Source organism: Anser anser (assembly GCF_964211835.1).
Source record: "Anser anser genome assembly, chromosome: 5".
In the NCBI taxonomy this organism is placed as follows: domain Eukaryota; kingdom Metazoa; phylum Chordata; class Aves; order Anseriformes; family Anatidae; genus Anser; species Anser anser.
In genome coordinates this window covers 43,352,994-43,378,983 of record NC_139725.1, presented here as the reverse complement: position 1 = coordinate 43,378,983, position 25,990 = coordinate 43,352,994, and the positions used below count along the sequence as shown (strand labels likewise).

General features: G+C 45.7%; 1 protein-coding gene across 7 annotated transcripts in view; it reads right to left on the bottom strand.

Moving 5' to 3' along the window:
• The window catches only part of ESRRB (estrogen related receptor beta), a 155,791-nt gene extending 129,823 nt beyond the window's left edge, over positions 1-25,968 (bottom strand). For 3 of the 7 annotated variants that reach the window (XM_083837455.1, XM_083837454.1, XM_083837456.1), the window contains exon 1: positions 25,055-25,965. Coding sequence is in view for 2 of the 7 variants with exons in the window: in XM_083837457.1 (XP_083693583.1) it covers positions 17,815-17,860 (46 nt within the window). In the remaining 5 variants the exon portion in view is untranslated. Of the gene's footprint in view, positions 1-17,814; positions 17,871-25,054 lie in introns of all 7 variants that reach the window. The other 4 variants (XM_083837452.1, XM_083837451.1, XM_083837457.1 and 1 more) reach the window with 3 other exon arrangements.
• Between the last annotated feature and the right edge of the window lie 22 nt (positions 25,969-25,990).

Below are 25,990 nucleotides of genomic sequence, written 5' to 3'. Positions count from 1 at the left end.
TCTTTTCGACACACTGCTAGGCTTGCTTGTGCTGAGATGCTACAGAAGCGCTGAACTCATAAAGAGCAGGATAAAATCCTCAGGCACTAAGCCCATGCTGAACTCCATGGTTCCCTGGCTCAGTGGCTAACAGTACCTGAGCTATTTAAGCTAGTTTAGGCATGTCTGCGTTGCACTGCAGCTGCTGCTCTCGCTGGAGTAAAGCGAGTTAGTTCAACAGGGGCAGCTATCCCAAAGTCAGGCAAGGACCCACCGCATCATAGCCAAGGTCTCAGACCAATGCGGCTATTGATTATTTGGGAAGATAAAAGTCACTTTTTCATTTTGGGCCAAATCCCGCTGCATGAATAATTTGCCTCTTGTCAGTATGCTTTGTGTCGAAGCTAGTAGGATTTAGCCAAAATGTTTTTCAAAACAAACGAACAAACAAAAAAACCCACCCTTCTCACAGAACAGGGACCTGATGAAGTGCCGTGGAAAGACTCATGACTTCAAGATATTTTCCTCAGTTGAGGTTCTGCACTGCAAAGTTTCACATGTCACTTTACCACTGCTTCACATCCCCCAGTGTAAAAAAAAACATAGATAACAATTCTTAACAGTGCACTTTAAAGCACGTATCTACAGATGAAGACGTACAAATGAAGAAGAGGGAAAAAAAAAAACTATCTGATAGGCTGAGCTCTAGTGTGGAAACACACCCTCCATTCCCTGCCAGATTCTGGTCCTTCACCTTCACCTAGTTGAATGGTCCACCTCAGATAAAAATTTACCTGACCAAACAAAGATTTTTTTTTGCATTTCAGCCCTCTCATTTGGTCTCGTAGTACAAGATGTTTTGGGCTTTAGCATTCAGAGCTGTACAACATTTTATACTTCCCACTGCTATCAGGAGGAATTTTAGAAGCTCAGTACACAGAATAATCAGGCTGAGGCACAGCATATCAAGGTCCTAAAACAGGGGCACCTAAATCCAGCAGTCACTTTTGAAAAATTCAGCTTTAACAACAGCATAGACGTGTAGACCCTGAATGTTACCACTGTCAGACTGTTCTTTAACATTCTATATTGTTGACGTCTAAAGATCTCCAAATATTACACTGTCAAGCCTTGTTTTGTGTAGAACGGTACTATCCCTTCCCCATTACACTGCCATGGGCCAAACTGAAGCCCAGGGAAACCCCATGTCTAAGCTTTGGGCACTTCTCAATCAGGTTGCCAAGAAGCAATATTCAGTCCTCAGGTCCAGGTGCAGTGCTTATCATTGGCACCCCCTATCCACAGCTGAGTAAAATCAGACACGCATTAGTCCCCCATCCACCCACTTTCCATCTGGAGGACAAAGGGATGATGAAGACCTGCCAGCGTGCAGCTGTTAGCTAGTACGGATGAACCTCGAATGGAGGTAGCATTCCTCCACCCTCCCTCTCTGCCTTTAGGCAACAGGAGATATGACCTTAACTGCTCCTGACTGGGGTACCCAGCAGTTCAGAGACCTCCCTTAGGTAAAACCTCAAATGCAAGTCCCCTGCCCCCACTGCCATCACCTCCTGTGTACAAACACCTCTTCATTCCAGCCACTACAGACTTGGGGTGAGGCAGGGAAAGCATCCAACAGCAGAGGCCACAAGATTGAATGCCCGCTTCAAAACACTGAAAAAAGGAAGACAGAAGATTTCACAAGAACCCTCAGATACTTTAAAAAACAACCACCAAAAAAAAGATTAACATCAGGGACTTGTAGAGTCTATAAAGGCTCAACTCTTTCCTTGAGGCACCCCAGGAAAGTAGAAGACATTGTGAAGTGCAAGTACAGCTTTACAGTCTTCTCTACTTGTTTTTTGGGGAGGTATTTTTTAAAATGCTTCGTGCCAGGGCTATTTTCATCATATGCCTGTATTTCAATCTCAGATTCTGGCAGAGGTAAAATTTCAGAACTCAGTTTTCTTCAAACACAAGGATTTTAAGGCTTGCACATGTAAATCTGGGCAGAGTTTGCTTGGATACATAAATGCCATTATAGAATAATGCAAAATATACTTTCCTCCAGATGATAAAAATAAATAAAATAAATACACAGATAGACAGAGACACAGCAAAAACAGTTCAAGCTTGAAAATACTGGGCCAATCAATGGAATCCAATGGAATGCAATGGAATCTTCACCCACACATTAAACCACACAGATAATCTTTGTCCCTTCTCCCCTGAGCCCTGGGATGCTTCTGTGCACATCTGATTTATGTGATGTAAGCGTGGAGCTCAGAATCACTGCTGCTTTTATATCAGGGAATGCAGGTATGGATAAAAGTTTTTAAAAGAAACTAAGAGTCAGCTCTGCAATTTCAAAGTCTAGCCACAAACTAAGAAGAACAATCATAAAGCACAATAAAGTTTCATCAGCAGAGTCACGCTACCCTGAAAGTCTTGCAAGCCCAAAATTCCAGGACAGTGCTGTTAGAACCCTGCTGGATTTAGTGAGGTCTAAATTTCACAGATTTCAAACAGGGGCTACTTACAAGACCAAGAAAGATACTAGAAAAGGATAACTCTTTTCACATAAAGGAAATGAATGTCAAAAAAAAAAAAAAGACTCTTTCTGGACTGTGAAAACAAAAACATAAGGCACAAATGACATGCAAAAGGAAAAGTTTGAATAGTAACATTCCCAGATGCTTGGCACACATAGTATTACTCGTAGATTTGACTTAACAGGTAGTTAAATATACTATGAATTTTGACACAAAACAAGTACTCTGAAAAACAGCAGATGCTCAAGAGGAAACAACTGATATTATCACTAGGAGTTTTATTTCCTTATTTGATTTTAATCCTGCAACCTTCTTATTACATCAACACCCTTTATGCAACCAGTATCCTTAGCAGGATACTTTGGGCAGATGCTGAACCCAGGGTCCATACATCTGCATCCGGACCTTTCATATACACTCCAGGATGGTGTGTACCATGCTGTCTGTCACGTCAAGTCTGTTATCACCAGAGTAAGTCACACTGCTTGGTTAACACATTTGTAAACTTTGCTCCTATATATTTTATTAATTTTCAGGTATGTGAAAATGACCAAGATTTTCACAGAAGTCCCCTACCAGATTTAGCCATTCCAGCTGAAGATGTTACCACCTTCTGCTGCCTGCCAGCTGGAGATTAGAGCTCCAGAAGCTCTGAGGCATAAGGGAACCTTTGAGAGTTTTCTAAACTGTTTTAGGCAAAGGACATCAAGTTAGGGCTCCAGAACTTTCCTGGATTAGGAAGCACCCAAATCTGTTCTTTCACCTCCAAAACTGCAGGCAGAGAAAAGCCTTCACCTGGTGTCTGTGGCAGTTTAGAAGAGGTTATAACCATTGGCTTTAACAAGAACTAGAGCAAGTCCAGAAAAACTCTACTCTGCCTTGTTTTTCTGAGTCCACCAGTAATAACAAAGAATGAATAAAAAATGGCTTGGCCTGAGCAGCAGAACACGTATCAAAGTACGCCCAGAGAATATCCAGAGTGAGCACTCTGTTCTACACATACACACAGAAATAAAACCTGGAAGGATTTAACTAAAGCCTGCAAGCACTAGGGCAACCATATGCCAGATTACATTTAAACACACAATTTTAGTCAATCTGTCGCACACAGTATGATAATAGAGCCCCGTCTACCCTTACCTCACTTAGATCCCTCCTAAACTTCCGCTTCTACTGCAGACCTGTGCCTAAAAGAGCTTCTGTGTTTACACCCAGCAAAATACAACGAAACGGAAGACTCTCTTGGACGTACTCCTACCTAAATTGGTGTAACCACGATATACTCTCTCTGGAAACCACCATCTTCTTCTTCCAATCGCACGCTGCAACGCATTTCACCGACATTGGGCTGTCAATTCCATCACTTGGGGCAGGCGCCTTTCTCGCTTTCAACTTGTTGTGGATGCTTTGCAGAAAAGCTCATTGCTGTTGCTGTACCACTTGTTTAGGACCTTGTTTAGCACCAGCAAGTCCACACCTGTGCTGGCAGGGCATTAGCTGTGCACTCAGACAAATCTCAAAGCAGCGCGGCAGCCTAGTAAGGTCGGCTTCAGGCAAGAGATACTGTTTCATGTTCTCAATGACCTTGGCAATGGTGGGGAGGGAGAGGAAGCGGGGTAGTTTTATAGCAAATAACTATCGTAATAAAGCTCATAGCAATTCTGATAGCAGGAGAAGGAGGACGAAGTGAGATTTAAACTAGTTCTGGTGCCAGATCAAATAGGAGGGATCAGGACTGCCAGAAACAGGTTCCCCCTGGGTTTTTGTTTTTGTTTTGTTTTTAACTCAGATTCCTTCAGAGAACTTCTACAAAACCCAAACAACTACATTATAACCACAGACAGGCCTAACCATAATGTCTGGCTCCAGATCTAAACTGCTTACAGCCAGACTGTTAGTTCAGCTCCCCAGAAAAATCATCACCATTTTCCAAAGGCATGCATGAGGGTGGGAGGTTATTACTGCTCCCTCTTCCCCTCCCCAAGGAGAGGCCAAATACTCTTTGATTGTGTGTCTTACTCAATAAAAAAAGATATGAAAAAAAAATTAAAATAAAAAATTAACAGATTAAGTCCTCAAAGAAAGGGGGTGTTCCTGGCTGCAGATATCCAAATGAGGAAAAAGCCTTTCCAGAAGCCCTTCAGGCACAAGCTGAGTGGCTTCAGGGCTGCCCACCCACCTCCATCCACACAGAGGACATGCCTGGTGGTTGGCACCATCCAGGTGAGCCTGCAGAGGAAAGCAAGTGCCAGCACCAGCTTCTCAGCCTCCAAAACAAGAAAATAAAGGGAAATTCCAAAGTGGGTCCCTCATGAGCCCCCTCTGAAGCAACACCACCAACCTCCCAACCTGCCTGATCTCTGAGTCAGGTAAATTGTGTCTGAAAGACCCTTACCCCTGCCCAGAGCTGGTCTGAGGGAGAAGGCACAGCTCTCACCCTCCTCAGAACGCCATCAAAGAAGTGTCAGTCAGCACATCTGCATTGTGTGTCCATGTCCAGGCTCTGGCTGTGGCGATCTGCAGGGGGAGCTTCTGTGAGGAGAGGCTGGGGCTGCCTGCTGCTGGACACAGGTAGACCCAATGCACAGCACAGCTGAGCCCCTCAGCCGGGCTGGTGGCACCTCAGGGAAACCGTGGTTAAGAAAGGGCAGAAACACTGGCAGTGAGGAGTGAGAAAAAACCTTGTGCCATTCATGGGTGGAGGAGGGAAAACAGTCGGGAAGGAAGGAGTCAAGTTTTGCCTGGAAAGAAGGGGGAGGTGGGGAAAAGTTGCTTTAGTTTTTGTCTTTGCTTCTCACCATCCTACTCTATTCTAATCAAAAATAAATTAAAATATTTTTTCCCCAAGTTGAGTCTGTCTTCCCCATGACAGTAATTAGTAAGTGATATTCCTATCCTTAACTGACCCACAAACTTTTTCATTTTCTCCCTTGTCCTGCTGAGGTAAGGGGAGTAAGGGAGCGGCTGGGTGAGGCTCTGGCAGCCAACCATGGTCCACCCACCACAGTGTCCCACAGCTGATGAGAAAAATCAGCTTTGTTCAGTAGCTCTCCTTCTGAACCCAACAGCCAGCAGGCCAGCATTTCCAGGCAGTGCTCCTGTGCTAGGTGGGATATGCCACAAGACAGGAGGAGACAGGACACCATAAATAACCCAGAACAGTACTGGAAACTGTTTTGTTACTGCAGGAGAGGCTACTCTCCCACACAGATCATACCAAAACTTTACCTTCAACTCCTGACTGATGAGGGAATTAAGCCACCAGATCTGGGAGACTCTTGAGGGCACATGTGACTTCCACAGATGCTGCAATCTGTCTGCAGAGGCCTACCTCAATTCCCTCGCTGGCAGTGAAGTTCTGCCACCATAAACACTCCCTCACTGTGGATAAATCAAACACGAAATAGCAGACTAAACACTACTCTCACAGCAGCCTCTGCAGCTTATAAGGCTATGGCAGGGTCCACTCACACCCCTGGAAGAAATAGGATCCATGTCTTCAGCTAACGCCTTCTCACTTCTGTGCCATCTAAAGTAACTTCTGAGCCCACTCTCTGGCTGCCAGGACTTTGGCAGAGTTGTAAACCCTTGTGGCTGTTCTGAGCATGTACAGACCCAAGTAAAATCCCCTCTCCCATACCTCGCTAGGCTAACCAAAACAAGTTATGCTGAACTTGGGCTTCATCTTAGCAATAAGTGAGGTGGGTTTTGCCTTTTCACTGCAATTTTGCTGCTGTCTCCTCTGCTTCCTCACCCCACCCCTCAAGTCCTTCTTCATCCCAGGGCTGCCAGTCACCTCTGAAAGCTCTCACCATCCAGACCCATAAGGCATGGGAGTCCTTGCCACCCTGCAGTCTGGAGCAGCTCAAAACTCAGCATTTCCTCTCCAAGAGGATGGAGAGAGGGAAGGAAAAAAAGAGCAGGACCCTTTTCTTTAACTGTAGTTATCCATATCTGCAATGAAAAAGGGTTCTGCGGAAGGGTTTGGTGTTCCCCTCTGCTCCTCGGGCAGACAAATTCATCTCACCAGCACAGAGCTACTCCCACATGAAGGAACAAAGCTAGAGCACACACGGAGAGGGAACAAGCTGCAGGGACCATCAACGCCCCTGCCAAGCATTACTGCTCATTTCACTCACTGAGGATTTGGTCCGGGGATGCTTTGCACCAAGAGGACCTGAAAGATGAGCCACACATGCGGTCCCAGCAGAGAGGCAGCAGTGCTGGGGAGTGCCAGGATAACATGGCCGTTGCTCAGACAAGTGCACCACAGCTACCCCTCTCAGCCAGCCTGAGCCACATGTTGAGATTTAACACAACCCACAGCCTGAGAAGGACCCCCAAACCCAACAGTTCCCCTGCCAACAGTCCAGAGCCCCTCTCACCCTGACTTGTGTCACCACATGCCACGGACAGCATTCCCCTTGTAATGCATCTGAGCCCCCCTGTGGGATAGCACCTGGTGCCTGCACCCATGCTCTTAGGCCTTGTTAGTACCACACCAGGTCTTCCACCCTGCTTCCAGCCCCCTCCAGAGACAGCAGCCCCCCAGAGGACGGGCCCCTTCTGGGCACAGAGGTGCCCTGCAGTTCACCACAAACAGCTCTCACATTCTTAACCTGCAGTGGATTTACCCAAAGCCCCTGGAAACAGCTGCTTGAGGAAGGTTCCTGTCAAGTCCACGTTTCAGAAGCAGACATTTGGTCGCTCGGTCCCTTGCTGCCGCTTTACTCCATGCTCCTACCACACTGGGACCTAGCCTTGCCTGGAATAACCAGTCCCTTCCACCGCTTCTGCCTAGGGCCCTGTGGCCACCAGGAGGAGAGGCCCAGCTCCTCGCCCGTCCCCTCCCTTGAGGAAGGTGTCACAAGCATGGCCTCAGCACACGCTTGCGCCAGGCCACGACTCCCCATAGTGCACAGAGAGGAAGATCCAAAGCACTCACATGTAGCTTCTTCCCTGACAGAACACACACCATATGGCTCTCCTGCGCTCACAAGATTGAAAAAATTCAATAACCTCACAACCTTTCTGTAGGACATATGTGCAATAGTAAGTTCTGTGCAAAAAGTGGTAGATTCAGCCCTCTGCGCCTTTGTGAGGCAGGGCAGTGGCTTCAGAGCGCCTTGCAAACAGGTAACTTCAGCAGAAGCAGACCTGTTTTTATGTCCTGTAGCAGGTAAGGGTGTGTTAACAAAACAGAGCTCTAAAGGGCTACTTCAGCACGCTCTGAATGAGCGGGTTTGGATTTTGGCAGAAAGCACCATTCACAGGGACCTTACATCCAGATGAGAATCAGGCTAGACTAATTCAAATGGAGATCACCATGAAATAGCATCTAGGCTGAGTTATCTCTGCGTGGTACTCTCCTGTGCCCTGTAAATACACATTAAGTTAGCATAGACAAGAACAGAACCTCTTGCTCTTGAATAAATCATGTGCCTTGACATGAGCCCCTGGGATCCATTCACAGGGTGAAGCCCCATAGAAACTTGCAGCACAGACTGCCTCCCGCTCTTTGGGAAGCCTGTTCTCCAGAACTGTTGTGCTATATATGCATTATTCTTCTGGAGAAATTTCTTTTTGCCACATTATCAGATGACATGATTCACAATTTTAAATTTGTAGAAATGGGATGTTAGAAAATATATAGCCTGTGGAGTTTTTTTCATGTCTCCTTCTTAAGTTCCCCAAGAAAACAGCTTATGTTTGGAGAAAAAAATATTTTTTTAATATATATATATTCTGTTCTCCAGTTTGGGAGGAAATGTTTGGAAGTCTTCTATGTTAGACCTATTGTTCTGACTAGTAATCGGGAGAGATTGTTACCCACTCTGGAAAACTTTGATCAAAGAGTAAGTAAGACTTGACACCAAAAGCCACAGTATCAAGAAGCAGGCCCCTGCCCTGAACTGTTCATTGATTCCCTTCTTCATAGGTGATTTCTTGAGCCAGGTTCTCCATCACTAGACTCTTGTTTCACCTTCTTCTTCAGAACATGCAGAGAAGCTGCTTCTGCATTATTAGATTATGCTTGTAAAATGTTACCTGTTCCCCTTGCAAACATTGAGACATGAAGATGGACAGCCTCAGTAGTCCACATAGTAACAAGATTGCAGACAAAACCCATTCAAACATTACTTTTATATAGTGGTACAGAGCAAGAAAAAAAGTAAGGAAGTTCCCTAACAAAAATGTCATTAAGGCTGTGACATGACAGAGATGACTATGGAGTTACTCTTCATCTCTGAGAATTAGTTTATGTTTCCAGATGCCTTGTAAATGATAATTTTCACCACAACTAATTACAGACACACCGTGGTGACTCCCCAGCCATACTTGTATCCCTTTTATGTTATTATTATTATTATTACAAGCAGCATTCAGAACCTCAGTGAGGTCCTGGGCCCTTTGACACTAAACACCATGCATATGTATATATGCAAATATGGTCTTTACTGCCAATACTTTGTAATTTAAGGCCTGGTCTGCATCATTTTTGTATAAACATAACTATCCCACTTCACAGGTGTGATTCTATAAGACTTGCACAGAACAAAGTTATGTAACTATAACCAGATCTATGTTATTCCAGCTTACATCTCCAAAGAAGCTATCTATGCTGAAAGAAGACAAATCCAATGAAAACCGGGGCATCCACAAGCTAGAGGACAGAAGATAAGAGTCAATATAGACATCAGCAGTTTCACATCTGTGTTTTTACAACTGCACCTCAACTTACCTCCTGAAAGAATCTTCTACTGGAAATTTTGGGTGTGCACAGCCTTCTCAGGGATGTGAAACAAAGGTGTCTTGTTTCTCTTGCGTTTGACTGTCTTTTTAACTGTATTATGCTGAGGCTGCAATGTTATTCACCTCTTACTAAATTCCAGGGAATCCACATGCATTAGCAGTATTATGAATGTTCAGAAATAGGGAAGCTCATACCTTTCTAGTTACTAGAGAATCTCTGTGGGTGCGTGGGTGGCTGTGTGTGTGTGTGTGTGTGTGTGACAGAGAGAGAGAGACTGACCGACCAGTAAATCCTCTGATGCACACGCAGTGAGATGTGAGCCTCAACTGAACTCTTCTGTAATTGGGGCATTTGGACAGTCCCCGTCCCATGCGGATTTCCTGGACTCTAATAAGAGTGAGCTCATTCTGCAGTCTTTCCCTAAGGGATAATAATAAGGTCTTCCTCTTCTACCTGTCACCTATTTCATGAAACTTGCATGAACTTAATACCTTTCAGACTTCTGACTGGGTGCAAAATGTGTTCGAAATTAGATAAAAGCTTCAAAAGTTGCAGAAACTTACCCAGTGCGATCACATACACAGTATTGCCTTAGAAAAGCAGGCCTAACAACAGATCTGGGTTAAACTGACAAGGCGTTTTTCTAAGGAACAATGTTGCAATATAATCTGTATTTCATTTACTTTAAAAAAAAAAAAAAGGCTCAACAAAACTTTCACTTTTAAGCCAAGAAGATCTGGATTTGGAATCAGGATCCCTCACCAGTGCAGTGCTCAGTTTCACCCTTGTTCACTCCTCTTGTGCTGCCATACCCTTCCTCAGAGAGCATGTCCCACCTTGACCCTGCTCTGCCTTACATGCAGCATAGGAAGAGGGCAGCCATGTGCTGCTATGGCTCCATGAGGCTGTCCTGATGATTCTGTGATTGAAGGCAGATTTAGGGACAAGTTTCCTTGGCCCCAGCGTACATGCATGTGCTAACCGTCATCTTTCATATGTTGATAAATGGTCACACACAAACCCTTGGAACTGAAAACCACATCGTTGTGCTAGATTTATTCCCTTTTCTTACCATGTTCTCTGTTTCAAACCACCTCTGTTCACTCTGAGTCTCTTAGGAACTGTGTGGATATGAAGCAATGGTAGGCTGCAGCCCGGACACCTTCCTTTGCTTCCCTTCAGTGCTGTATTACTCCAAAGAGGCTGGGTTGGCTGTCCGCATTCTCAGAATCCAACTTCCTACGAGGCAGGTTTCTTGGAAGAAAATGCTGCAGACAGCTATGTTCTCTAGAGCCAAACCTCAGGATAAATAGGTCTGGATTGTGTTGGTCCCATATGAGGTATCAATGCTATGTCTTTGTCTTATCACTCCACTCCTCCCCCTTCACAATTCCAAAACACTTTCTCTGAATAATCTCAACTGCACTGATTTCTCCCCTCTGCAAGGGAGCCTGGAGCCTGCACTGATATTTTTAGGTAACCCACTTGCTCAGTTTCTTTCCCCTGTGTGAATAGATCCTTCACTTATTCTAACTCATACTGCCGCCACACACGTTCCTCATCTCGTTCTTGTTCTGGCACTCTCTCAGAACTGTAAATGCAGCACCTACTTCTTAGATACATGGCTACATTATCACTTTCTGCTGATTTTTGTGTCTGAGCTCTCCCATGGCTGTACACACTATGACCAGCAGTACAGAGATCATAAGGAAACCTTGATAATGCTTCAACCACTTAATATTTTTATGTAGGAAGCCAAGCAAAAATTCCAATTAGTATTTTTATGATTATTCGTCAAGTCTGATATAGATCCCTTTCCAAAGGAAAGGGAGTAAGATATCCAGCCAGCAGGTAACCTACAACCGAACAAGTTTCTCATCCAAATTCTGTCCTGCTTCATAACAGCAGTTGGCATAAAATATTGCTAGTCTGGCAGGAGGAAGCTTTGGTGCCAAGTTTATTGAAGTAAGAACAAGGAAACTGGTGACAACACAGGATGGGATCAGTCCAATTGGATAGCTGCATCCAACCCATGCTGCTATCACCTCAAAGGAGTTTCCCTTTTGGTACTAACCTGGGTTCTCACTCTTTCCCGGAGCAGAAGATGGGATCTTAGGAATACCTCTTTACACACACCTCTTCTTTCAGTCTGTGTGCTTTCTCCTATCTAATTGCTTTTTTTTTTTTTTTTCTTCTTCTCGCTCTCAGTCTTTCTGTTTCCCTCTCCTTTTTATTTTGGCCCACAAACAAACCCCTTCCCCAGCATGTCAACAGCAGTGGGAAGTAACCTAATTAATAGTTCCTTGATAGCCTACCCCACACACGCACACACCCATCCCCCCAGTATCCCACTGGCAATTCAAGAGACCTCTCTAAAGAAAGGAAAATATTTCCATACTAATTAATAACAACATCGGGTATTTCTGGGCGGAAGGATCTCGGATTCCCATCTGGGCCTATATCTCTCGAGCTCACTAAGCAATTGTACCTCAAAACACATTTCCCTTTCCAAATCCTTATGTCATTAACTGTTTATGCTGCTCTCTGCATCAAACATCTTTGTCAGCCTGGCTTGTATGTTGACTGGTATATTTGCAATTGAGTTCAGGCTAAATTCCTTCAGTGCTCAGCTTGTCTCTCTCTTTCAGAACATGGCACTTGCTCATAAACCTACATTGCTTCCCTTATGTCTTCTCCGTCAGGATTCATGTGAGCCAAGGACCTTTCCATGTTGTGGTTCTCCAAGGACACAGATGCTACCAGATCCATTTAAAATGTCTCTGCTGCTTGACATCCCCTGACATCCACTCCACTGTCTCTGTTTCTGCCACAACCACTTTTAAAAAATCAAGTGCTGCTTTTGAATCACGTCTGCAGAGATGGAGGAGTTCTCAGAGCTGACTGATCGATGGCACAGATTTTTTTCTATAAGGCTTGTGTCTTCATGTAGTAGTATAGTCCCACTACTGTCTTCTTGTGCAAGAAGGGAAAAGTAGATGCTTCACTGGGTACTGTGTTTAGAGTTGGGCTTCCAGGGAAGAGAGGGACCATGTGAGAATTTTTCCATCCTGGCCTGGAATCACCAAAAGTTGTGTCTCCTGCCCCTAGAAATGACCTGAGACAACTAGACTAGTTAGTTCCTCTATATCTTGGGCCAGCAAAAGAATGAAAAGCAAATTAAGACAAATGTGGGAAACACTGGTGCTTCTGAAAAAATACAGAAAGGCAGAGCTCTTCCCAATGAGAAGAAACAATAGGGGTCCTGTACCACCTACCAGTTCCTTAAAGCTGTGACAAACAAGCAAAAGTATTTCCTACAAGCCCTATACAGACAGAATTGTGATAGGAGACACCAGCACTGAAAGAGACTTCCAGACCCCATCCTACACACTAGAGGACACCAGGCTGTCTCCAGGGACTATCAAAGTAGCAGGAACAAGAACAACAGCTACAGAAAGGTTCACAGCAAGAAGATTCCCGTAAACATGGGTCCCTCTTCTACACAGAGTTAGCTTGAAAAATACTTTCAGATAAACGTTTAGATAAAACAAATGCAGAAGGAGCACATTTACTAAGTGGTGAGCTGGCAAAAGGCATCTTCAAAACAGAGCAGTAAAGAAAGACCTGTAAAATGCAACAAACAAGGGAGATAAGTGAGGTGCCTCCACATATTCTGTCGCTGTGGTGCTGCATGCACAGCCTCCACCATGTCACATACTCCACGTGTCCATTTCCTATGCCAGCCTTCTTCTGAAGAGCCTTTTAGAGCCTTAGGAGCCCCAGCTGCTCCCCAAGCCTCCCTACATCCTCATAGCCCCCAGAGCCTGCCTGGCCACAGATTTGCCCAGTCTCCGCAAAAAAAACCTGCACAGCAATGCCTTGCACAGCAAAGCATGCGTTTCCATCCACAAGGCTGAAAGAAGGAAGGATGGAAGGAACGGCAGAAGAAAGGATCCCCTTTTAAAGGAGAGGGAAGAAGGATGGCAACAGAGGCAAATAGGAGGGAGAGTGAGAGGGGCCATAAATTCCCTTCTAATTCCAAATAATTCCGATTACATGGATGAGTAGTTTTCAATCAGAAAGATAATCTCAAAGATAGATGGCAGGATAATTGCTCGTTGGCGCGACGTAAATATTGTGTCGTTTCTATTAATCTCAGCGAATCGGGTGTCAGGGTTGTCACTCATTCATCAAAACAAATTAAAAAAAACATATTAAAAAAAGAGAGCGATGCTAGAGGGAGGGGGATGTGTATCCAATAAGCAGCTGAAGGCGTGCAAGGTAATGAATGCTGCTTACATGCTGTTTGTATTTTTTGGTTTATAAAAGCTAAAAGTAATTCAGGGAGTAGGTCTTTATTAACCTCTCAGTAGGGACTGCAAGGGGCAGTGCTGCATGCAGAACAGCAATAGCGCTGCAGAATGGGACTGGGATAGCACAACAGGGGGAAGGAATCAAAAAACAGGCCCCAGATATCAGGACTGGGTAGTCTGGGCAGGAGGTACTGCAGAATCACAGCACCTGGGAGAAAGGACACAGATCACACCATAAAACAAAGGCAGTGCCACCACCCACCACATGTAGGAGTGGACAGGGAATGGAGAGTGGTGTGGGGAGGTTGGCAAACAGGGCACACGGTGCTCCTTGGTGCAATTTGCCAACCAGTTGCAGGATGACAGCGTGTCTCTGCCTCACTGTTATAACCTGCTCCCTGGCACTGCCTCCCTTAGGTGTCGTGCCTCCTCTCCCCAGCCCTGTAACCTGCCTGGCCTCAGGCACTCTCCTTATGGGGCAAATACAGCCCTTCAATCCCCTGGCCAGGCAGTAGCCTACTCTCTTGGTTCGTTTCTGCTGACCCAGCAGGAAAAAGCACCCCCATTTCGCAGCACTCTCCCATTCTGAAGCGACCCCTCACTTGCCTGGGCCCACACCTACACGTAATAGCTTGGGTCACACACTGGTCATTCACCATTATATCACCCCAATTGCACACCTAATTTCCTTGGGAAGACCCTCATTCCACTCTGATATCTCTTTCCTGTGGGTTGACACCTCTTTTCCCAGGTTAGAAGCCCTAATCATAGCATCTGTGCATGGGATTTTCTCTGGTGAGTGCTGGTCTGAAACCACCACTCACAGCACAGAGCTGGCACGGGTTTGCGGGTCCAGACAGCTTGGAGCAAATGACCTCAAAGCAAAGGCTGCCCACGTACCTTTCTCCTTTCCCAGGGATATAGTCACATCACTCCAAGAGTGGAAAACTTGCACTATAGACCATAGCCTTCAGCCATGCCATCCTGTGCTGCGCCCCACAAGAGCTGGTGGACCCATCTAGAAAAGCATTTGGACAGATGAATGCCCCAGGAAACTCAGCTGTGGGCAGGAAGCAGTTCATAACTGAGCAGGGAGGTTCTCCCAGTCAGAACTAGTTGGGCCTGCTGCTCACTGCTGTGATGTGACAGGGAGTCCTTACCGTGCATCACGACCATCTGAAATCACTGAGGATCCTGTGGTCCTCTCACAACAAGTCGCCTCAGTTTGGTGTTGCCTATGTAGTATTTTTGTGGGGCTTGAAAGCAACTGTTCCTTTCCCTGCCTGCAGTCTGGAGTGGCCACAACACTGCTTGAAGCTTGGGCTCTGACTGATGTGTTGCAAGTACTTTGGGATGAAAGAAATGCAAAGGTATTATGTTTTTAGACCAGGCTTAGTCTGTCAACTAAGACAAGTTTTACCCTCCTGAGCTCCAGGAAGAAGCTGACAGATTTTGGCTGTAAGATAGCTTAGTGCTTTGCAAACAGCCTGCTAACACAAGGACCTGAACCAGTGCCCAGTGGCTGTCTTCACTAAACGGATTTGAAAAATGCTAATATTTCATCCCTGGCCACAACAGCGTTTCTGTTCATTTACTGCTGTTGTTTGTTAAGTGAACTTATTTATTTAAAATGCCATTCTATGGGCAGCTCCTGTTGAAAGCTGGAAACAAATTCCCCATGGATGTCCTCATGCCAGGCTATGGCAGACCTGGTCCCAATGTAGGCCAAGATTCATTAGGATTGAGTGCTGTTCTCACTGCACGGTCCTCTGGGACAGACGGAGCGGAGAGACTTGTCCCAGCAATACTTTTAACCTGTCAATCCAGCCAGCAACGCAATATCCGCTGGGGATTTCAGCTGCTTCTGTGATCCTGCCTTATCTCCCTACATCCCCTGGCATGCCCGCCACTCGGTGAAATGTCACTTCTCTCTCCCCTTCTTCCAAGATGGAAGTGAACTTGTGTGCCTGGCAGGGGGGCTGACAGACATGAGCTGAAAGGCTGTCAAGGACCCACTGAAAAGTGGGCAAGCCATGCTGTGTCAGATTTCGGGGTCTAACACTGCAGCTTTCTGTCTGCTCTTGGGCCAGCTCTAAATGGAGCCTTTGATAGGCAGCCAGGCAGCTGTCATCACAGGGTCAGCCTCAGAAGCAGGAGGGTACGAGCACCTGGGAAGCACATGCCAGTGCGCGGAGAATAGCAGCAGCATTGTAAGGCTGGGCACTGCCGGGAACCAGGGGCGCTGGAACAAGGGGAAGGCCGAGCGTTAGACAACGGGATGCACCGAGTGCATCTGTCCACAAATCCCAGAGAAACCTCAGTTCCACGGTGACTTCGCATGGGTGAAATGCCACCACAAAACCAGCCTCCTAACTCCTCAGTGCTCATCTCTCTCGCTAAGAAATTAGCCTAAAGGAAACTCCTAAGAGGGGAAAATGTGCAAAGAAAGTTATCTCTGATAACCACTCAATGTCATATCCCACTTCCCATGAGTGGGGACAGCAGTGGCCTTTTACTTTCCTGTGGCTGAACTCAGGGCACCTAAGCACGAGTAGATGCTCGAGAGCAGCGTGCCTCCTCCCACTACACCACAGCTTTTCCAGCCAGCACCTATGTAGGTCCATAATACAAGAGACTCAGCTCACCCCGATGGCCGTGAGGGAAGAATAAAATGCTACACTGAAAGAGATCTCCATGATTTCTTCACCCAGGGGCCTGATACCCACGTCCATGCAAGCTGGAGTTGCAATTATGAGCCCAATTTACAACTACCAATTAAACCAGTTCTATCACTCCAGAACAAGAGTTGGTCCTTTGCTTAGACTCAGGGAACTTTCAAGTTACACCTGAAACACCTTGAGGTGGGAACCAGCTGACAGTCTGGACCCTCAGATAATGCTTTTTTTCCTTTCCTTCTTCCAGAGACACTCTTGGAAAAACGGCACCTGTGGAGTGAGAGTTCTGTCACAAATGAGAGATTGGATGAAACTGAAAACGTTAGTAAATAATGAACAGCTAGTCATCAGCAAAAGAGCAGGTCAAAAACTCAGTTGCACCAGGGTCTGTGCTAGGACTACTGATATATATTATGAGTGACCTGAAAACTGCTGGTAGAAAACTGCAGATGACAGCTTTGTTTAAATTAATCAAGGTAAATGTGGACTCAGAAGAACCTCAGACTGACAAAGCTGGATAGAAAGGCAGACAATTGAGAGTGAAATCTAGCATCAGCCAAAGCCAGGCAGGGCAGACTGTATTCAGCACTTCCATAGGGCTGGAATTTCCAAATGAATACAGAAAACATAGACATTTCGATGGTAGTGACCTTTAATTCTACAGCAGTGTCAAAAAAAAAAACAAAAAACAACACAAAACACCACTCATTCAGATGCCCCAGGAAGGAAATACTAAGTGATAATAGATAGGAATTTTTGTCCCTATGTTCTGTACTCTACAGAGGCACTGTCTCTTAAGGGAAATGCTTTTATCCTTTTTTTTCCCCTTCCTCAGATACTACCATAAAGAGCACACTGGAACTATGCCCTCTCTCAGAGAGAGCTACCACAGTCAGTTAACACTAGATAACTTGTGGATGAAGACAGTAAGAAGAAAAGTGCAAAGCTGAGAGATGAAAGTGCCTGAAGAAACCACTGCAACACACTTCTTTGCAATAGGAGCATGGCACAGCACTCAATGACAGTAAAAAGCAAGTCCTCATTTAGAATATATGAAGCCACATTAACTCATGGGACTTACCCCCACCAGGTAGCACTCAAGATACTGATTAAGCAGGATTTAAAATAGGATTAATTAGGAGTATGAATTATGAGGTGATCTATACAGGCTCTCCAGTCCTCTGTTCTCTCACCGACAGCAGCCAAAACTTGCTGCAAGAAACTCAGAGTAGTTTGGGATAATCTGCCTCCTAACATTACGATACAAATATAAATTATAATCTCAATAGAGATTCAATTTAAACCTGCAGCATGTGGTGCCCTACTTCCCCAAAACCTCATAAGCTGGTAGGACTCCGCACAGTGCAGGGTAACGGTGCTCCTACAGAACGTTCCTACAGAAAGAGATTAGAACTGTACATTGCTGTCCCCTCACCTGGCCAAGGCACCACCAACTGGATCCACCTTCTAGGAGAAAAGGCAAAGAATACCCACGCTTGGAGGCTGAAGTCAACCTCAAACCAGCAGGAGAAAAAGCTTACCCTCCCGACTGCATGCTCCAAATCCAGCTCTCCTGGAGCACCTCATATCAACCACCCTGGGAAAGAGCACAAAAGGAGCAGGCAGATAATTGGTGCAAATTTGTATGATAACTTGTGCATCTTAGCCCACCTAGGTTTATTTCAAGTGCCGGATGCCTCCTTTCTGTATAAATCCTCTGCACCTTCTTCTCTCCAGACCTCCCTCCTCTGTCCCTCTAGATGAGGAGATAGCTGTGGGCACCAGAAGCTACAGGAAGATAAGTCTGACTTGTTACCCAGAGGCAGAACAACTGCACTAGCCATGTGAACCCAGCTTGCCGGGGTCAGGCTACAGAGCACTGCAGGATACAAAAAGCCATCAAAGGGAAAAATGATAATCTTCCTTCCCTGGTTACATTTCCCAGCTCTGCCTCACCCTTCCCTGACCTTTACAGACTGACAACCCACTAAAGATGAACATACACACACAGACACACACACCCCTTGCACACAGCATTCCCCACACTGTGTAACAGCCCAGGACCAGCCAGCTCCAACACTCGGTGGCATCAGGATTGATGCTACCCTATGAAAACACTTCTATTATACATTCCCTTTAACCTGCTCCACTTAGGATGGGATAGGCACAGCAGAGCCTCTCCAGACTGGTGAGTACAAGCTCATCCTAGGAAAAGTTCGCTCACTTCCCCTCAGTCTCTGCCAGCCTCCCCGGAGCACTATGAGGACTGTACAGAGACTTCACTGCATGAGCACCTGTGGGGACATCCAGGGCCCCGCTCACTCCTGCTCCCATGCAGGGCAGCACAGCACTCATGGCTCCCAGCTGTGAGAAACGCAGACCTGCTCTTCAAGGGATGGATTTTCAGAGTCCTCTGGACAGTGAGGCGATGTGAGAAAGGACACCTCCAGCTAGCAGGGAACACAGGGGTATATTTACCACGTGTCCCAGCTGAAAAGCAGGAATGTCAGGGCCATAAGGCAGCATAATCTGCAGCAACGGCCCAAGACAATCTAGGCCTGACAGTAAGGCAGATTCCCCAACAGCACAAAGGGTGAATGCTAACCTCCTCCAAGAGCCCTGCTGCTCCATTTTGTCTCTCAAATGCCAAATTGACAACACACAGAGTCCAATGTCACAACAAAAGCCTGGAAGCCCTGGTCCTGAGCCTGGCTCACCCACATTAACACCTCCCTGGCACTGACTTCATTACTTCCCTGCTCCTCTGTTTCTCCACAACAAGTTTCTCTGGGGATGGTGTTGATCAGGGTGGCCATGCTTGAGCAGCTCTCTGGAGATGCTGGGAAGGGAAAACTGGAGAAGGACAGAGCAGGTTGGTTACAGTGCATTTGGTTACGGATTGCACTCCTTTCCTGCCTCCATCAGCCTTCTGCTCCTGCACTGCAGCCAAATCCTTCTGATCCCACACCTGGACCCCATTCAGACCCCTTCTGTCACTGATTAGCTACATTGCCCTGAGGGCACCCTAAAGGCAGAGCTCCTTACAGAGGGCACAGGCCTCTCCAGAGCATGCTCACGGACTCAGCTGTATGCACACAGCGCTTCTGACCACACTCCCACTGGCTAATCCATCAGCACTCAGACACAGACTACATGGCTATCCAAACCTCACGGAGGCCTCTGGGAGGATTTCCACTGACTTCCACAAACAGTGAGTCAGACTCATTTGTCTCTCCAAGGAACACATTCTTAGGATTCCCCCCATGGACAGTAACCTACCAGTCTCCAGATACCAAATGACTAACCTCACATGGCTGCACATCCTCCTGGCACTGCAGACTTTCAGGCTTCTCTTCTCCAAATATCATGTTCAATCTGGTTTGCTTTCACTTGAATGTTTCCTGGCACCAGGGACCTTTATTTCATACCATTGTTTCTAATTTCCAAATCCCTTTGGCATTGCCACACCACAGTCACTGGTTACAGTGCTCCCAATTTAGTATCCTCTGTGGATTTAATTAATAGTCTCCTTACCTCCTCTTCTATACATCTAATGAAAAGGATTAATCATACCAGGCTGAATGCTGATCCCTGTCCCACCTCACAGGCCATCTCATACCATTACATACCAGCTTTTCAATGGCTAAGACAAGATCTTTCTGTCTCAAACTTATACGATTCTTTTCTGATGATCATCCTTTGACCAGTTTTCAGTGTCCACTCTCTTTCCTACCTGGAGGACAAATGAACACTGCTAATGGGATTTCATATAGCAGAATCAAACACTTCAGTAGGACTCAGATACACGTAAAATATCAGACAAGAATGTGAGTGAACAAGCAAAAGCAACTGAAAGCTAAGAACACTTGCCTGGCCTGGTTTACTCTCCATACTGTCTTCACAGATGTCATTACCTGCTCCTAAGAGCTCCACGTCATTTCTTTCTCTTTTCCACCTCAGTTTCCAAGGAGATACATCCACCAGAAGAACCTCAATACTTCCACCACCCCTATCCCTTGCTTCCAGCCTCCCTTGAGCACGTTTCTCCTCACGTCATTTTACACTAAAGCTGGGAGTAAGAAAAACAAAGGTACATTCTGAAGAGCTCAAGAATTTATATAAAGGTATCTGCAGTAGCTGGAGGTACTTGCATTTGCACATAAAGGCACATTCAGCCCTGGAAAGCTCCCCACTGCCACATGCCCTCACTTAGAAAAGGGAGCACTCTGGAAAAGGGGAAGGGGTAGGACCCCCCATTTCTGAGCAGGACTGCTTCACTCACCTGAGGTCTGAGCAAAGCAACATCTGACACTGCTGAAACCTGCCCTCTTGCCCTGGGGCCAGCAGCAGAAAAAAAGAGGTGCTCTGGATGGGCACCTCTTCCTCTCTCTCAGCCTTATCTCCTTTGTTCCTGGCCAAACTTCTCACAAGAAGGAAGTGGCCATAGAAGGCGCTCAACATCCAGAGGCACTTTGCAGCTTCAATTACAACTGCTGCATTTAAGTTACCTGTGGATCACTAATGATGATGCTGACAGATATATCTCAAGAAGAACGAGACCAATGCTCTACCTATCTCATTCTGAGGCCTGAAAAAAAAAATCAATTTGTTATCTGAACATCCCTCAAGGAAGATGGCAGGGCAAATGTGTCCTTCCCATACGCATACCATTTGCTGGGTTGGAGCACAGGTCCATTTTCCTCCTCAGGGAAGGCAAGATACACTGCTTCCCAGAATGTCTCAAGATTGATACAAGACTACTATGAGCGGGCTAACAGATTGGTTAAAACTTGATTGGAAGATCAGTCTCAGAGGGCGATGGCTATATACTACCTCGAGGTCAGTAACAAGATGTATGCAGGGGTGCATCCTGAGACCCGACCTATTTAAAATCTGTATGGATGATTTGGAGGATGAGAACGTGCTTTGTCACATCAAGTTTGCACTTGACACAACACTGGGGGAGGTGGTCAATATACTCAAAGCACGGCTGCCATCCAGAAGGACCTACACAAGCTGCAGGAATTGGGCTAAGATGAACCTTATGGAATTCAACAATGACAAATGCAAAGTCCTACACCTTGAAAGAAATAATACACTGCAGCAGTACACAGCATGCAATGCCTGGTTGGGCAGCAGTTTTGCTGAAGAGGACCTGGGGCCTGATAGGCAGTAAGCTGAGTAAGAGCCAGCAGTGTGCCCTGGCAGCAAAAATGGCCAACAGTACCCTCAGCCCTATTCACAGGACCTCAGTTAGTAGGAATGTAATTATTTCCCTTCAATTGACACTTGTCAGACTACATCTTGAATATGGTGTTCAGATTTGGGGGCCTCAGTACAAGAGAGAGATTGACAAATAGGAGCAAGTTAAATGGAAGACGAACAAGGTGGTCAGGGAAGCTGGAGTACGTGCCTTGCAAGGGAGGACTGAGGGCACCAGGCTTGTTTAGCCTGGAGAAGAGGCAGCCTTGGAGGGACCTAGCAGCAGACATTCAATTCAGACACCTACCAGGAGCTTACCAAGAGCCAGACTCTACAGAGGTATGCAGAGGGATGTCAATACACAACAGATAGAAACAGAAACAAGAGAGGTTCACAGTGGATAGAAGAAAAAGCTTTTCCAGCATGAATACTGTCAAGCATTGGTACAAGCTGCACAGAGAGGCTGTGCCATCTCCATCTTTGGAGGTTTTCAAGATGTAACAGGATAATTTTTATCAAGAGCCTCCAAAGATCTTGTCACTGATCTCACTTAATACTTAAAATAAATAAAAATTTAAAAGTCCCATGAAACTCAGGGAAAGAGTGAAGCGTTGATAGTGAAGTTCCCGTATTCTGAAAAGGACAAATGGATGTTGTCAGGGAACTCCAGATCGGTTAAGCTTGATCTCAGCCTGGACAAAACAATGAAACAGTTAATTCAGAATTATTATGGGAAAAATAAAATCAGAGGCTAAAAATATAATGGAAACTAGGTCTTGTTAGGCTGCTACCCTGCTGCCTTCTCTCTCTGGCTCTTTCTTCCTTTTTTTCTAAGGCAGGATGACAAGCTCTGGGCTAGGCTGCAGGAGAGAGGGGGGCAGACCTTTGCCCAAGGACTGGCAGGTAAGAATGCTGGAGAGAGCCATGTCCCCATGGAAATAGAGGGGCAGAGCTGGTGGCTACAACCTCTGCTCCTGATTAAAGGCAGGCTGCACGCCTGCCTCTGGAGGAACAAATATCATGAGGAGCTTGGGGCAGTGTAAGCAGCTGGGCAGGGTACTGAGATGTGCCCTGGTCTGAAGCAAGGAGGACACTGGGCAAAGTTGTCAGGAACCAGTGTCTCCCACCATCTTCATGAGCAGATGAGAACAAAGGACAAAATTATTTGCTTCTAACTTCCTTCTATTACATCTCAAGTAGCAAATGCGTACTGTGAGCAACCTACATGGTATGCAATCTATGGATTAAAAACTGGCTTCCCATTTGAGATCCAAGAGCGTCTGTCAGTGGTAAGACAGCACTAAACAGAGACTAGCAGAAGCTTGCCTTGGCCCACTGCAATTCCAACTCGTTGGTTGACATACTACATACAGATTGGTGGAATGAATTAAAATGAGGAGAGAGGCTACTCTCAACCACATAATTATCACCATTCCTTATAACTCAGCAACACGCAGCCCAACGCAAAGTACAAAGTGGGACTGATGCTGCAGGGGATCAACACAGAGGCAGACTTGGGAGTCCCAGGCACAACACGAGCTCTCATGTAAACCTCGTATCTATCACGTGGGAAAGTTAGAGGAATGGGTAAGCATCTTGCATGCATCAATAAGGCAGTCAGGGGATCCCTTGCCCCACAGCAGGTGCAAGCTTTTTGCTCCCTTGTTTATTCAACACTGAGAGGACACAGCATGGCAAAGCACCTGAGAGCAGTGCGCCGGTCTTGTCGTCAGAAACATAAGGAGTTCCAGAGCCAGAAGGCTGAAGGGTGCAGCTTCAGATTGAGGTATTGCCATGCTGCCTCCTCATGGTAAGGGGAATTATGCGACAGACGAGGCAGATGAACTCACAGTGGCTTAGGGCCCTTTGCACAAGCTTAGTTACAACATGGACAAGTGTTTATGAATCCTTACAGACATTCTGCATGAACTTCTGTTGCAGGAATTTGTTTGCACCCTGAGCAGGATGCACCATCATGGATTGCTGCAAGACAGACTGTGCACATCTGAGAACTTATTAAAAGCTGTCTACGGAGGATGTGCGACAGGGCTCTGTGGAGATATGGACAGATTGCACAAGGTCACTGGAGACATGACTGGCTCACAGCTAGCCCGGTTAGTTGTATTTGCTCTTTCCAACAGCTCAGTTCCCAAAAAAGACTCTCATCTCTATCCTTCAGTAATCAGTCAAGGGTCAAAAGAAATGCAGAAACCATCCCAGAAAATGAAAGGAAAGCTGATTTCATACAACCAATTTCCCTTTTACTGAGAGCTGCCACAAATAGTCCCCAGTGCAAGTCCTCTTTGATACGTAGGCTAAGAGACAAAGTAGTTCTGAGTGCTCCTGTGTCACTCCATAAAAGCACCGCAATAGCCCACAGTAGCTGACCACTAGCGCCCTACCACTACAGTTCCTGCTCTGTTCCTCACGCTCCTTTTTTGCCAGGAGGCATTGTCTATTCAGTCCTTGCTGGATTGTTTTGTGGAGCACTCTGATTAGAGCTGAACCAAAATCACCCAACCCTTGTGGACCTTTTTTTTTCCCCCTCCTACTATCAGAATGAGATTTCATCTTGATGTTCAGAGCCTGGAGACCCAGAGGCCAGAGGTCACCACACGATCCACTGAGCCACCCAGTCCCTAGATCACAATGTTAACAAATCACCATTTATCTTTGTTACTGCAGCAAGTGTCCAAGGCAAAACGGTGCCAAAGATCACATCTGTTGGGATAACCTATTGATTTGTGTCATATTCTGCCCAATCCCTATTTTATTCTTGCTCAAGCAGAGGTCAAGGCAGGTTAAAAATAACTCCTTCAGTCTGAGGTGCTGGACTGAGGAATTTAAAGGCAGCTTGTTCTTCCCAAGGGTGGGGGCTCAAAAAAAATCTCTCCAACAAGCAACAGGAGTAGTAAAGCAACAGCCATCACCAGCAAGAACTTGCACTTGGGGAACTCATGCCATGAGAGAAGGTTTTGCAGCTTTAACTAGAAAACTTTTTTTTTTTTTTTAAGAGAGAATAAATCAGTCTTCTTAGTTCATTCAAGCAACTAAGCATTACAAAAGTTTACGTGATGTACATACACAGTGTATGCTCTGAAGTACCAGCGCAGGCTGGTGCAGCTTCTATTACAGCATTCACACCTCCTAGCCAAAGTACACAGACCAGCATCAGCATAATTCATTGTCCTTATTCCACAGTAAGTTACATTTTTGAGCTTTATTACAGGGGTAAAAGGAACAAAAAGATCAGAGTTGAAGGTGTTACTGCTGTTCCTAATACTTATGTTCATGTATCATTTTTGTCAGAGAACTCCCCAGGTAGATGCAAATTTTTATTTATATTATTTTATCCCATTTCAAAACACTTTACACAGGAGTTAAATTGCCAACACTTTAGAGATATTTTACCTTCCATTAAAATTATGGCCTGTAGGAAATTAAATTTTAAACTAATACACATTTCCCCAGCTTTTTCATTAAAGAAACATAATGTTCGTTCAAAGCAGAAAACAGATCTTTAGAGCATCTACATGGCCTCCTGAAAATTTTTCCCAATGATACAAAAGAGGATCTTACCTTTACTCTGGCTTCATAATTCCACTCCTATACACAGACGAGTAAGAAAGTAGCCCAGTTTATTTCATCTTCTAACGCCAGAGTTGCTGATATTCTTACTAAAGCTCAGCAGGTTCTAAGGGAGCCCTAACAAGTGGACAAGTCCTCTTTTTCTCTCCACACAAATACACATTTGAATATAGTTCATCTAACGAGCACACTACAGAAGGCCTCTGAGGTCTTCTGCAGAAGGAAGGAGATTAAAGCAACCTGTGCTACCAGGTGGTAGAAATAACCACTCTGATGGAGAGAGAGAGAAAATAAAACCTCCATCTTATTAACAGTCCTATTACCAGCACCTTGCCTGTGGAGGAAAGGGTATCAAGAACTGCAATGAGTCTCAGAGAATTCCCTTGCTTATCCGATAAAATCCCGATAAAATTCCTTCCCTTTCCATTTCCTCCTTGGAGCTGAGGGGCCACTGCATTTTAGGAGCGTGCTTTAGTCATAGCACTCTGGTCAAGAAACAACAACAAAAACTAATTGGCCTTGTGTAGAAGAAGTAGTGTGGCCAGGATGGTGTGCAGCACCTCCTTGGGAAGTGAACATGCAGAAACCCCACCTCCGACAGGACGATGGTGTAAAACTTCCCAGATGCAACATGAAAAGCCTTTGTATGAGGTAGTTTACTGAATTACAGCAATAAAAGCTGGGCTCTGTGTCTGATGATCCAGACATCAGCCACCTTACTGCTGTCACAACAAGCACAAGAAATATCAGAAGGGGCTGATGTTCTCCTGGACTTGCAGAGAGGCACAGGAGGTGCAGCCATTTCACCCTTCCTCAGCATCCTGCAGTTTTGGCAGAGACGGCAGGGGATACTAGCCAAAACCTCTCCTAGACACCACCAAGAAACACCTGTTAGTCCGCAAAACTGCTGTGTCCCATGGCTAAGCA